This window comes from Cetorhinus maximus, chromosome 16, assembly GCF_964194155.1.
Source record: "Cetorhinus maximus chromosome 16, sCetMax3.hap1.1, whole genome shotgun sequence".
In the NCBI taxonomy this organism is placed as follows: Eukaryota; Metazoa; Chordata; class Chondrichthyes; order Lamniformes; family Cetorhinidae; genus Cetorhinus; species Cetorhinus maximus.
Genome location: NC_135894.1, coordinates 66306153 through 66318429, shown reverse-complemented (window position 1 = coordinate 66318429; position 12277 = coordinate 66306153). Strand labels below are relative to the sequence as shown.

At 38.6% G+C, this 12277-nt stretch overlaps 2 protein-coding genes across 2 annotated transcripts in view; one reads left to right on the top strand and one right to left on the bottom strand.

Moving 5' to 3' along the window:
• Positions 1-12277, bottom strand: part of LOC144691643 (importin subunit alpha-5) — a 51472-nt gene that overhangs the window by 12981 nt on the left and 26214 nt on the right. The window contains exons 5-9 of the mRNA XM_078559944.1: positions 11139-11233; positions 9585-9716; positions 4173-4261; positions 2616-2715; positions 976-1139 (exon numbers count right to left, since the gene is read on the bottom strand). Of these exons, the coding sequence (XP_078416070.1) occupies positions 976-1139; positions 2616-2715; positions 4173-4261; positions 9585-9716; positions 11139-11233 (580 nt within the window). The remainder of the gene's footprint in view (positions 1-975; positions 1140-2615; positions 2716-4172; positions 4262-9584; positions 9717-11138; positions 11234-12277) is intronic.
• LOC144691645 (protein FAM162B-like) overlaps positions 1-12277 on the top strand; it is a 48805-nt gene that overhangs the window by 35930 nt on the left and 598 nt on the right. The gene's annotated exons all lie outside the window — the stretch shown is intronic.

The window sequence follows — 12277 nt, the reverse complement described above, 5'->3', positions numbered from 1 at the left end:
AATTGAAACACACTTCAAGAATGATGTGGGTTCAAGGCCCACTCCAGAAATTGAGCACACAGTCCAAGCTGACACTTCCATGCAATATTAGAGGAGGATTGGATCAATGAAAATGTTGTTCTTTAGATAAAGCAAGACCCCTTCTGTCTGATCCAATGGTTTAGATGAACATAGAAGTTCCATGACAAGGTTTGAAGAAAAGCAGGAATTCTCAACCTTATTAAATTCAGATTAACTGGCTGTTCATATTTTTAACACCTTGCTGTGTGCAAATTAGCTGTTGCACTTACTCAAGTGATTGTATTCAAGTAATTAGATTTTTTTTAAAAAGTGCAAAGTGCTTTGGAACATCCTGAAAGCTGCACTAAAGCAAAATATATAAACGCATGGAAAGAAATAGAGTTAACATTTCAGAACTAATAAAAGTTCATCTCAATCTGAAATGTTAACTGTTTCTTTCCACAAATGCTGCCTGAGCTGCTGAGTATTTCCAGCATCCGCAGTATTTTGCTTTTGTATATAAATGCAAGGTTTGGCTTAATTATTATTTTGCTATTATTTAAGCCTCTAGAATTTGATCCATGAACTCTTTGATATGGGGCTGAAAGCATGTATTTTATTTTTAGATCATTTGAACAACCTAAGTGCAGCACTTGTATTTGATTTGCATTAAGCCCTGTGGTTGAACAGTCTGCCAAAATCTCACCGTATTCAGGCTCAGGCATGAAAAACAGTCAGAGAAGTCTATCAGATGCTGCAGAATTGTAATGCAGCAGAGCCACCACCTTCAGGACAGCTAAATGGAAGTTAAGAAACCAGTTTCTACAAAATATAAATATGTTTCCCCATGAGTTTTTTTAAAATCTATTTAGCAGTTCAAAATTACAAGAGTATGACTGTGTAATAAGCAGGTATAATGGAATGCATCAAGTCATTCACCAAAGTTTAAATTGAAATATTTAGAAAGTAACTTACATCAATAGTTCCACTAATCTTCTGCAAACTCCCGAGTCTATTACGGCTTGGATTTTATCATTGGGTCCATCTGATAAATATGACAAAGCCCAGCAGGCATCAGCCAGAACATCTATGTCATTCAGGAACAGCAGCCAGGACACAACACTGAGACAGGGAGATACCTGGAAGAGAAACAAAATAGGATATAACAATTTATGACTTATTTCTACACTCCTGGAATAAAACAAGAGTTGCCTGCACTGAATCTCATTTGAGAGACTAACAAAAGTACGCAAATTTGAAAAATTACAGAGGTTTATATCACTGTGCTATTTACCTATGAAAAAACTATATAAGGGATCAATACAAAACTTTTGAGATAGTATGCAATATACACACACAAACAAATCTATATTTGCTTCCTACTTAATTTTTAAATAGTTTAGCTAAGTATGGTGTAATACACAACTATTTTGGGTGATTTGTCCAATACTGTGCTTCATGGTAATATAATTCAGAATATTTTATAAAAAAGTTTAGTGTTCTTTTATCAAGATTACAGTAACAATGAAATCAAGTAACAGCTTATAAGGAGCATTGAATACACAAATTTTATGACTCCACTTCCCTTTGAATTGCATTATCTGATATAACTGTTTTCATGACTGCCAAAACAGATTCCACAACAGCATCACTGGGTATTGATTCCCTATCCTAAAATGTCTTTTAACTTTGAAGGTTGTTTGCTTCCTTTAGTTGCTTACTCAAGTCCCCATTAATTTTGAGAATTAGACATTTGATTCCCAAATCTCTGCTGATGTCACCAACCTGACCAGTTGTTAAGGGCTGCAGATCAATCTAACTGCTTTACTTACCCTCCCTCATTGGGAAAGAATGGCTTTCATACAGTGCCACACTCCTACACTGCAGCTGAAATTATGATATTAGTGGGTGCGGGGAAAGAGGCAGGATCAACTCTCTCCACTTCTGATGAGAAGTCATCGATCTGAACCATTAATTCTTTCTCTCCACAGGTGCTGCCCGATGTGAGCATTTCCAGTTTTAATTTCAGATTTCCTGCATCCACAGATTTTGCTTTTAATGATATTGTAGGATCGATTCAGTGTTGACTCATTCCATGACCCTGTCTGCTGGAGCTCAGTATCACCAAGCTATCTCAAAAGCTACATGTTATTAAACTGTTTTAAATTCCAATTTCCCACCATTTAGCAGCATAAAAGTATGTGCAGACAATCAATGGCTATCAGTAACTGGCTACTCCAATTCATAAATTGAGTTGTTTCACTCACAATTTCCTCAGCTCCCTTTAGAAAATCTAATCCCATAAGGTACAACATTTCACCACGTGGTAAGCTTTGGGTGTGAACTGGTAGGTGCTTTCTCTTAGCAGTGGGTGTGTATGCCAACAATTTGTGCCAATGATCTGCTTCATATTTCATTCTTTAAAGACGGCTCCTGTACTGACATCTTCCATATTTGCAAAATTATTCCTTAAAATAGCATTAAAAGACCAAGTATCCAACAGATGTGATATTACAGTTTATGGAATTGAAACATGGTTTTCTATTGCATATTTTTCACTCCTAAAAAGCCAGGAGCAAATTAAGTAAACTGTAGCTCCACTGCACAGATACTACCTTTGAAAATTCTGGAGCAGGATTCTTCCCTCTACACAGATTTGAAAGTGCCCAAACAGCATTCCTCGTCATCGTCAATCGGTTAGGTTTTGATAGCAGCCTGAGCATTTAAAATACAGATACGTCAGATTAACAAATAAGTGCACAGAAATGCTCAGAAAGGTCTGGGTTCTCTAGATCTTTAAAATCAAAACACATGGGAATCATTGTTTATTTAAATACTTCTAGAAAGGCTGTCCTCTACCAATTTACCAAAGCCAACTTAAGAATCAATAGAATTACAACAGACAGAGATTGAAATCTCTAGATTCTGACCAGTGCTCAGAAAGCTGCAATTTAAAGCATTAAACCTTGCAAGACCCCACTCCTAGCATGGAGCCTCATTATCCAAAAGCATAGGCTGCACATTGGCCATAATATCAGTGCTAATTCTGTGACATTAGCTCCCATTTAGCAATGCTTCATACCTTGAATGGAGTCCAGTAAAATTGCTTGTTCTAGTTCTTATTAGAAACTCTTATTTAGATCACCTAACTGACTAATGGATGGATACTCTACCCAATTCCTACAAGTGACCTCAACTTCACTGGTCTGGCATTTGGAGAAAATTGACTGGGATTTCTTCTCCTTTATTTCTTTCCTCTGACCCTGGCTGGAAAGCGTGCACTTGGACAACATGGGAGGACAGAATTAGTTAAAGACTCAGTTGCAACCATAGAACCATAGAAAAGTTACAGCACAGGAGGAGGCCATTTGGCCCATCTTGTCCATGCCAGCCCGAGGACATCCAGGTGCCCTTTCTAATCCCACCTTCCTGCACCTGGCCCATAGCCCTGCAGCTTACAGCACTTTAGGTGCAGATCCAGGCACTTTTTAAAAGAGTTTAAAGTTTCTGCCTCTACCACCAACTTGGGCAGCGAATTCCAGACACCCATTACCCTCTGCGTAAAAAAGTTCTTCCTCATGTCCCCCCTACACCTTCTGCCACTTATATTGAATCTATGTCCCCTGGTTCTAGAATTCTCCATCAAGGGAAACAATTTGTCCTGCTTTTTGTATAGAGGTCATACCTGGGCAATTTTCCACACAGCCGGGTAGGTGCCAGTGTTGTAGCTGTACTGGAACAGCTTGGCTAGGGGTATGGTAAGTTGTACTATTGCCGGAATATTTTCAGGGCACACACTATACATAGTCAAATAGTTTGCTAACATTCTCTGGCCGGGCATATACAGAACATTTGTGACATAGAAATTAGTCAATGGTACACCAGAAGACCATTGACAACTGTGAAATTGAACTCAAACAGCACATTAGTGCCTTTGAGACAAAAGGACAAAAGCTGGGAAAAACAGTAGTATAAAGCCCTTATAGGTAACTTCCAACCAGATGCAAACTTAAGTTTTATTAAAATTGAGGAGACAAAATCTAAAAAGGAAAAGATTGGTAAGTGTTTTGTTAATCTCGAGGAGTTTGAAAAAAAAAAGTGACTGCTTTTGCCTGTACACTGTACTTTAACTGTAGTTTTGAAAATTTATTTTAAAATGTAAAGTTACTTACTGAATGAGAGGAGGCAGTATATTACAGTCTAAAACATAATCCCTGCACATGGTGCTGTCCCCTGCAATGTTGCCAAGGGCCCAGATTGCCTGCAATAAAAAAGAACGAGTGACAAGAAATCTTAGGCTATCTGATTTGATTCTTTTAGATAGCAGGTACAATAGTTTTGAATAAACATGTCTAAAGCTACTGATTAGTCATAGATTAAACTGGAGGATGCATGCACAGGTGTCCTTGCAATACAAAGCAATGACAACTGGTCAGTGATATGCGAGGATAATGTTGCTCGGGACTAGGTCATTAATACCAATGTGCTTACTTACCACCTCTGAGCATATCACCAAATTAAGAGAGCTTTATCTAGATACACCAATATCCTACAGTCATTCAGCCATCTATATCTTAAGACTACAGTCAGCCACGACAAATAATGTACAACTGCCTTTGGATTTGTGCAAAACTACTTTGTGAACCTCCCTTCCTAACCATGAGATTCTACGTGCTTAGAACCAAAGAAACCAACCTCTAGAATAGCAAAATAAAAACAGAAAATGCTGGAAAAACTCAGCAGGCCTGGCAGCATCTGTGGAAAGAGAAAAACAGAATTGACGTTGAGTCCGTATGACTCCTCTTCAGAGCTAAATAGCAGTAGAAATGTGATGGACTTTATATGACTTAAGAGGGGTTGGAGCAAAATAGGTGGTCAGGGATAGGTGGGAGCTCAAGAGAGATTGACATAGGATGTCACAGACAAGACAAAGGGAATGTTAATGGCAGTGGTAAAGACTAAAGAAGGTGCTGACAGTGACATACTCTGAAAGCAACATAGAAACATGTGACAGCCCTGCAGGAGCAGGGGTGTGGGCGGTTGGTTTGGAGGAAAAAGGATAAGAAATAAAAAATATAAAAATAAAAAAATGAATTTAAAAAACGGTGGTAAAGATGGTGGGGAGCGTTCATGGTCTGAAGTTGTTGAACTCAATGTTAAGTCCGGAAGGCTGTAAAGTGCCTAATTGGAAGACGAGGTGCTGTTCCTCCAATTTGTGTTGGGCTTCACTGGAACATTGCAGCATGCAAAGGACAGAAATGTGGGCAAGAGAGTAAGATGATGTGTTGAAATGGCAAGCAACAGGGAGGTCTGCGTCATGCTTGTGGACTGAGGAGGCTGCACTGGGAACAGCGAATACAGTAGAATAAATTGAAGGAGGTACAAGTGAAGCACTGCTTCACCTGAAAGGAGTGTTTGGGATACTGGACGGTGAGGAGGGCCGAAGGTAAAGGTGTTGCACCTGTTGTGATTGCATGGGAAGGTGCCATGGGAAGGGGATGAGGAGTTGGGGGTGATGGAAGAGTAAACCAGGGTGCCACAGAGGGAACAGTCCCTATGGAATGCTGAATGCTGACCAGCGGCGCGGTGAAGGGAAGATGTGTTTGGTGCTGGCATCATGCTGGAGTTGGCAGAAATGGTGGAGGATGATCCTTTTAAATGTGGAGGCTGGTAGGGTGACAAGTGAGGACAGGGGGATGCTATCATGTTTCTGGGAGGGAGGAGAAGGGGTCAGGGCAGAGGTACATGAGATGGGTCAGACGCATTGGGGACCCTGTCAGCCACAGTCGGGGGGAACCCTCGGTTAGGGAAAAAAGACGTATCAGAAGTTTCTTCTAAAAAATCCCCCCCCCCAACCCAAACGACCATCTGTCATTTGTTTCTATGTTGTACTTTTACAGAGTGCTGACCCTTATTCTGCTATCTTACCTTTATGCTACTATCAGCACCTTTAGTCTTTACCACTACCATTAACACTCCCTTTGTCTTGTGTCCATGATCCATCTTTGTCAATCTCTCCTGAGCTCCCACCTATCCCATATCTTCTATTTTGCTTCACCCCCTCTGAAACGGTATAATATCCATCACATTTCTACTTCACTTCCACACTGAAGAGGAGTCATGTGGACTTGAAACCAAGGGTACACGATGTTTAGGATGGACAGGCAAAAAGGAAAATGAGGTTTTGTGGTGTTGTCTGTCAAGGATGAAATCAGTGTGACAATGAGGGGATATTCAGAAAATCTAGATGTAGAATCAATCTGGGTGGAGCCAAGAAACAATAAGAGGCAGAAAACATTAGTGGGAGTTGTCTATGGGCCTCTAAACAATAGTGATAAGGTAGGGAAATTGGCATCATTCAGGAAATTAAAAATGCATGAAACAAGGGTGCTACAGTAATCTTGGGTGACTTTAATCTGCATATAGACTGGGCAAACCAAATTAGCAAATATACTGTGGTGGATGAATTCCTGGAGTGTACAAGAGATGGTTTTTTAGACCAGTATGTCGCAGAACTGAATAGGGAACAAGCTATCCTAGACTTGGTATTGTGCAATCAGAAGGAGGAGGAGTTAAATGACCTTTAGGGAACAGTAACCATAAGATTCTTCATTAGGACGGAAAGTTAAGCAATCCGATCTGAAACTAAAATCCTAAACCTAAACAAAGGAAGCCACGAAGGCATGAGGCATGAGTTGGCTAAGATAGATTGGGAAACTTCATTAAAAGGCATGACAGTGAATAGGCAATGGCTAATATTTAAGGAATGAAGATATGCATTGCAACAGATATACATTCCTTTCTGGTGCAAAAATAAAGGAAAAGCAGCCAAACCATGGCTAACAAAAAGAATTACAGTTAGTATTAGATTCAAAAGGAGGAGTTCTATAAAGTTGGTAGAAAAAGTAGCAAGCCTGATGATTGGGAGCAGTTTAGAATTCAGCCAAGGATGACCAAGAGATTGATTAAGAGTATGAGAGCAAACTTGCAAGGAACATAAAAGTAGACTATAAAAGCTTCTATATGTATGTAAAAAGAAAAAGATTATTGAAGACAAATGTAGGTCCCTTACAGTCCGAAACAGGAGAATTTATAACAGAAAACAAATGTCAGAACTAAACGACTTTGATTCTGTCTTCACAGAGGAAGACACAAATAACTTCCCAGGAATACGAGGGAACCAAGGGTCTAATGAGGAGGAATTGAAGGAAATTAGTATTACTAAAACAATAGTGCTGGAGAAATTAATGGGAGTAAAAGCTGATAAATCCCCAGGGCCTGATAATCTACATCCCAGGGTACTAAAGGAGGTGGCCGTGGAAATAGTGGAAGCATTGGTTGTCATCTTCCAGAATCTACAGAATTTTGGAACAGTCCCAGCAGATTGAAGGGTTACAGATGTAACCCCACTATTTAAAAAAAGGAGGGACGAAACAGTGAATTACAGATCGGCTAGCCCAATATCAGTAGTAGGGAAAATGCTAGAGTCTATTATAAAGGATGTGATAACAGGAAACCTAGGAAAATATCAACAGGATTAGACAAAGTCAACATGGATTTATGAAAGGGAAATCATGTTTGACAAACCTACTGAAGCTCTCTGTAGACGTAACTAGTAACTAGATAAGGGAGTATCAGTGGATATGTATTTGGATTTTCAGAAAGTTTTTGATAAAGTCCCAAATATGAGGTTAGTATGTGTGGGATTGGGGGCAATATATTGGCATGGATTGAGAATTGGTTAGCAGAGACAGGAAACAGTAGGAATAAACGGGTCTTTTTCAGAGTGGGAGGCGGTGACTCATGGGGTACGCAGGGATCAGTGCTTGGGCTCCAGCTATTCATAACATATATCAATAATTTGGATGAGGGAACCTAATGTAATATTTCCAAGTTTGCTGACGACACTAAACTTGGTGGGAATGAGAGTGGTGAGGAGGATGTTAAGAGGCTTCAAGGCAATTCAGACAGGTTGAGTGAGTGGGAAAATACATGGTAGATGCAGTATAATGTGGATAAGTGTGAAGTTATCCACTTTGGTAGGAAAAACAGAACGGCAGAGAATTATTCAAATACTGATAGATTGGAAATTGTTGATGTACGAAGGGACCTTGTACACCAATCACTGAAAGCAAGCATGCAGGTGCAGCAAGCAGAAGGCAAGTGGTATGTTGGCCTTCATTGTAAGAGGACTTGAATACAGGAGCAAGGATGTCTTACTGCAGCTGTGCAGGGCCTTGGTGAAACTAACCCTGGAGTATTGTGTGCAGTTTTGGTCCCCTTACCTAAGAAAGGATATACTTGCCATAGAGGGAGTGCAGTGAAGGTTCACCAGGCTGATTAAGGGATGGCAGGATTGTCATATGAGGAGAGATTGGGCTGACAAGGCCTGTATTCACTGGAGTTTAGAAGAATGAGAAGGGACCTCATTGAAAGGTATAACATTCTGACAGGGATGGACAGACTGGATGCAGGGATTCAATTTCTTCCAGCTGGGGGTCTAGAACAAAGGGTCACAGTCTCAGGATTCAGGGTAGGCCATTTAGGACTGAGATGAGGAGAAACCTGTTCAGTAGGTGGAGAACCTGTGGAAATCTACCACAGAAGGCTGCGGAGGCCAAGTCACTGAATACATTTGAGGAGGAAATAGATAGATTTCTAGACACTAAAGGCATCAAGGGGTATGGGGAGAGAGCAAGAGTATGGTGTTGAGCTAGAGGATTAGCCATGACCATATTAAATGGCGGAGCAGGTCCGAAAGGCTCAATGACCTACTCCTGCTCCTATTTTCTATATTTCTTAACTCTGTTTCTCTCTCCACAGATGCTGCCAGACCTGAATTTTTCCAGCACTTTCCATTTTTATTTCAGATTTCCAGAATCTGCAGTATTTTGCTTTCGTCTCTAGAATAGTGGCTGGCCTTTAAAAATGTCTATTTTTGTTGTAAACATCTAGCAATGCATCTAATTTATGAGGAGGATTTCTTGGACCACTGTTTTGTTTTCCCATGATTCTCAGTAAATTTTCTAAAAGGTGAATATTTAGTGTGAAAACAACAAAACTGATACCAATACGGTTTCTGAAAATATTTTAGGAAATTGAATAAGTTTTCCCAAATGAGCTCATGACAATACAGGAGTGGTATCATAGAAGATTCTCAAAATATCAAATGAACTCTTTACTTGGAGAAATAAACAATCTCTATTCTGTTGCATTAATTTCCTTTCCATCTATAATTCACATTTATCCGGCAAAACACAGAAATCCACCAAATATCTTTTGAATTAAAAGTTTATGTGCTGTACCTGTACAAAGGATAGTCAGCAATCAATACTAACAGAGGCAAAGCAAAGAAGCTTATAAATATATTTCTTTCCACCATACTGCAGAAAATCTTAGTAGCATAGTTTAAAAATTTATGGAAATAAAGTATTAAAAATTAATAGCACCTACTTTTAAAGCTTAAAAAATTATTCCTAGAACTCTAACTCAATTTAGCTAATTTTTAAACTGATAACCTTCGTTAATCACTTTTGAAAAATGTGCAAATCCATTATAAAATGATGCAAAGGCAGGAAAATTACCTGTTCCTGTACATCTTCAAAATCTGATGTTAACAGTTCAATAAAGACAGGCACAGCACCAGCCTTGATGACCTCACGGGTCTGTAATGAGCTTCCTGATGCAATATTTGTCAGTACCCATGCTGCTTCAAACTACATTAAACAAAGAAAATATTAGAGACGATTCACACTATCAATATTTGCCAGTCAAGTTCAAAGTTATAAAAACTAATTGCGTAAAAAACAGGGAATCATTTTGGCGTTAGAACTTTAAAAGACACAAGTAATAAAGTTTGAAAATTGGTGGTTCTTTTGTACAGATCACAATTGCACAAAAATGCATTGTTCTCTTAAAGCTCTACAGGAGTCAGAGAAAATATGGCCATTATCAAGCAGCTTTTCCCATTCACAAAGAGATCTTAGAAACCACAGAACAAAGAAAAAAAATTAGGAAAAGTACAAGAGAGTAAATGTGTGGACCTTTATGAAATAATTGTTCTAAAACAAAACTATAAATTTAAATTAACTTTCAATGATATCGAGCCTATGGTATAAAATATAGACAAAATTTTCATGCTAAGTAAAATACTTAACGGATGTAAGAGGTAGATCTAGAAAGCTCACTGGCAAGTTATTTGTTAGGTCCCACGTGTGGAATAAACTTCACTTCCAGATTGGACCTAGTTGTACACTTGCATAAAGGGCACATTTGCTCAATACTGGAGATTTCATTCTACCTAAAATAGCAAATCAGACTATACCATATTTATGAATAATTGGATGTAATTTTTAATGAGTAGTTTAGTAAATTGTTCGCACTATAAACACTAGTACTGGAGGAAGCAAATAGTGAAATGCTGTGCTGTAAATAGCAGTGTACCAGGAAGTGAAATGTTGCATTTAAGAATTCACTATAACATGAGGAACTTTCATAGAATAAATCGAGCGAGAATTAATTTACATACAAATGCTGGTATTCTATGCAAACAACTGACAATGCCACAAAATTACATTTAGGGTTGGCCTTGCCAGCGACAACCACATCTCAATGAATAAAAACAAAGTCCACAAAAATCTCAGAGGGACTTAACAGGCCTGCAATTCAACCTGTTACTTTGTTTCATATGTGCAAGGCTTTTACACCTGCCCATCACATTCCAATGAATTGACTGCACAGATTAAATTACATGTACAACTGCATGATGGCTTCTGAAGTTATTGAAGAATCAAGTTTGCATTTTCTCACACCACAATGAGTTGATTAGAGATATGATTTTCAGAAAATACATAGAGAAAGGTGAAAGTAGGATGTCTTACACTCATTGTAGTTACAATTTCACAAATTATGAAAAATATTGAACAGTAGTTTCTTTTGAGTTAGTTGGATAAATGAGATCTACTGGATAATCCCTTCAAATCCGTTGCGCATAAATGGGCCATGAGAGCGGCACAGAAATGTATAACATACTTGGGAAGAAAAATGTGCTACAAAAATCATGGTTACAGTGTGCATATGACACTGTTCTGGTACAAAAATACAAACCATTGATTATATCAAGAACTTCATGAGATTACCTGCAAAGTACAATTTTCCCTCCTTTTGAGGAATTCTACAAATCTTTCCACTACTCCTTGTGTGTTGATCACTTCATCAATAGGAGGATTGGGTTCTGTTCAAAAAAATAAATGCTGGGATTAATGGTTTCTTGCTAAATTGGATTTGTCTTTTGATCAAAATTTGTCTGTTTAGCACGAAAAGTAAACAGTTTTGTGCTGTGGACTTTCCTTCAATGATAACTGTATTAATAGGGATCAAAATAACTTCATCTAACACACCAATTTATCCCATCTGACAACAAGAAAACACTAAGTAAAAAGGTTAGTGCTCTCAAACATGTAGAAGTTTTACCAGGTAATTAATACATTTATGCGCCTCAGTCTAGGCAAAATTTTCACTTTGGTGACAATTAATATTAAACCATCATTTTACCAACAGAATTATAACATACAAGTATAGAATTACATTCAGTTCATCACTCCTGTCCTAATGCCAGCTCTTCAACTGGATCTATTTTTAAACTTATTTCTTTGCCTCATTGTTCCTTTTCATTTCAGCATCACTGGCAACACCAGCATTTATTGTCCATCCCTAATTGCCTTTGAGAAGGTGATATGTCACTTCTTATGCCACAGTGGTTCAAGTACACCCACACTGTTAGGTCAGGAGTTTCAGGATTTTCATCCAGCAATGATGAAGGAACAGAGATATATTTCCAAGTTTAACCAATGTGGTAAAGCCACCTCAAAATTTCTAATTCCACCCCCCCCCCCACATTGTTCTTCCAGTGATAACACTCAGCCTATGCCACTTCATTACCGATTTGCCAACCAACTGAAATAATCACTGCTTACCCTCTCAGATCTAATCAAAACTGCAACTCATCTGGCAAAACATTCTGAACCCAAACAATCTTGTGAAAAAAATTCCTAACCCCTCTCTTCCCTACTGTCAGAAACAGTTTAAAGTTTTTGCCCCTACTCCCCAACCATACATCCATTCTATCAAAATACAATCATTTAAAAATTATTTAGCCTCTTTGCCTTCCCTGCTCCAGTAGACACAATACCACAAGTATCTCAAGTCTAGTTTCCCATCCTTGGTGCCATTTTGAATACATAGAAATTACAGCACAAAAACAGACAATTTGGCCCAG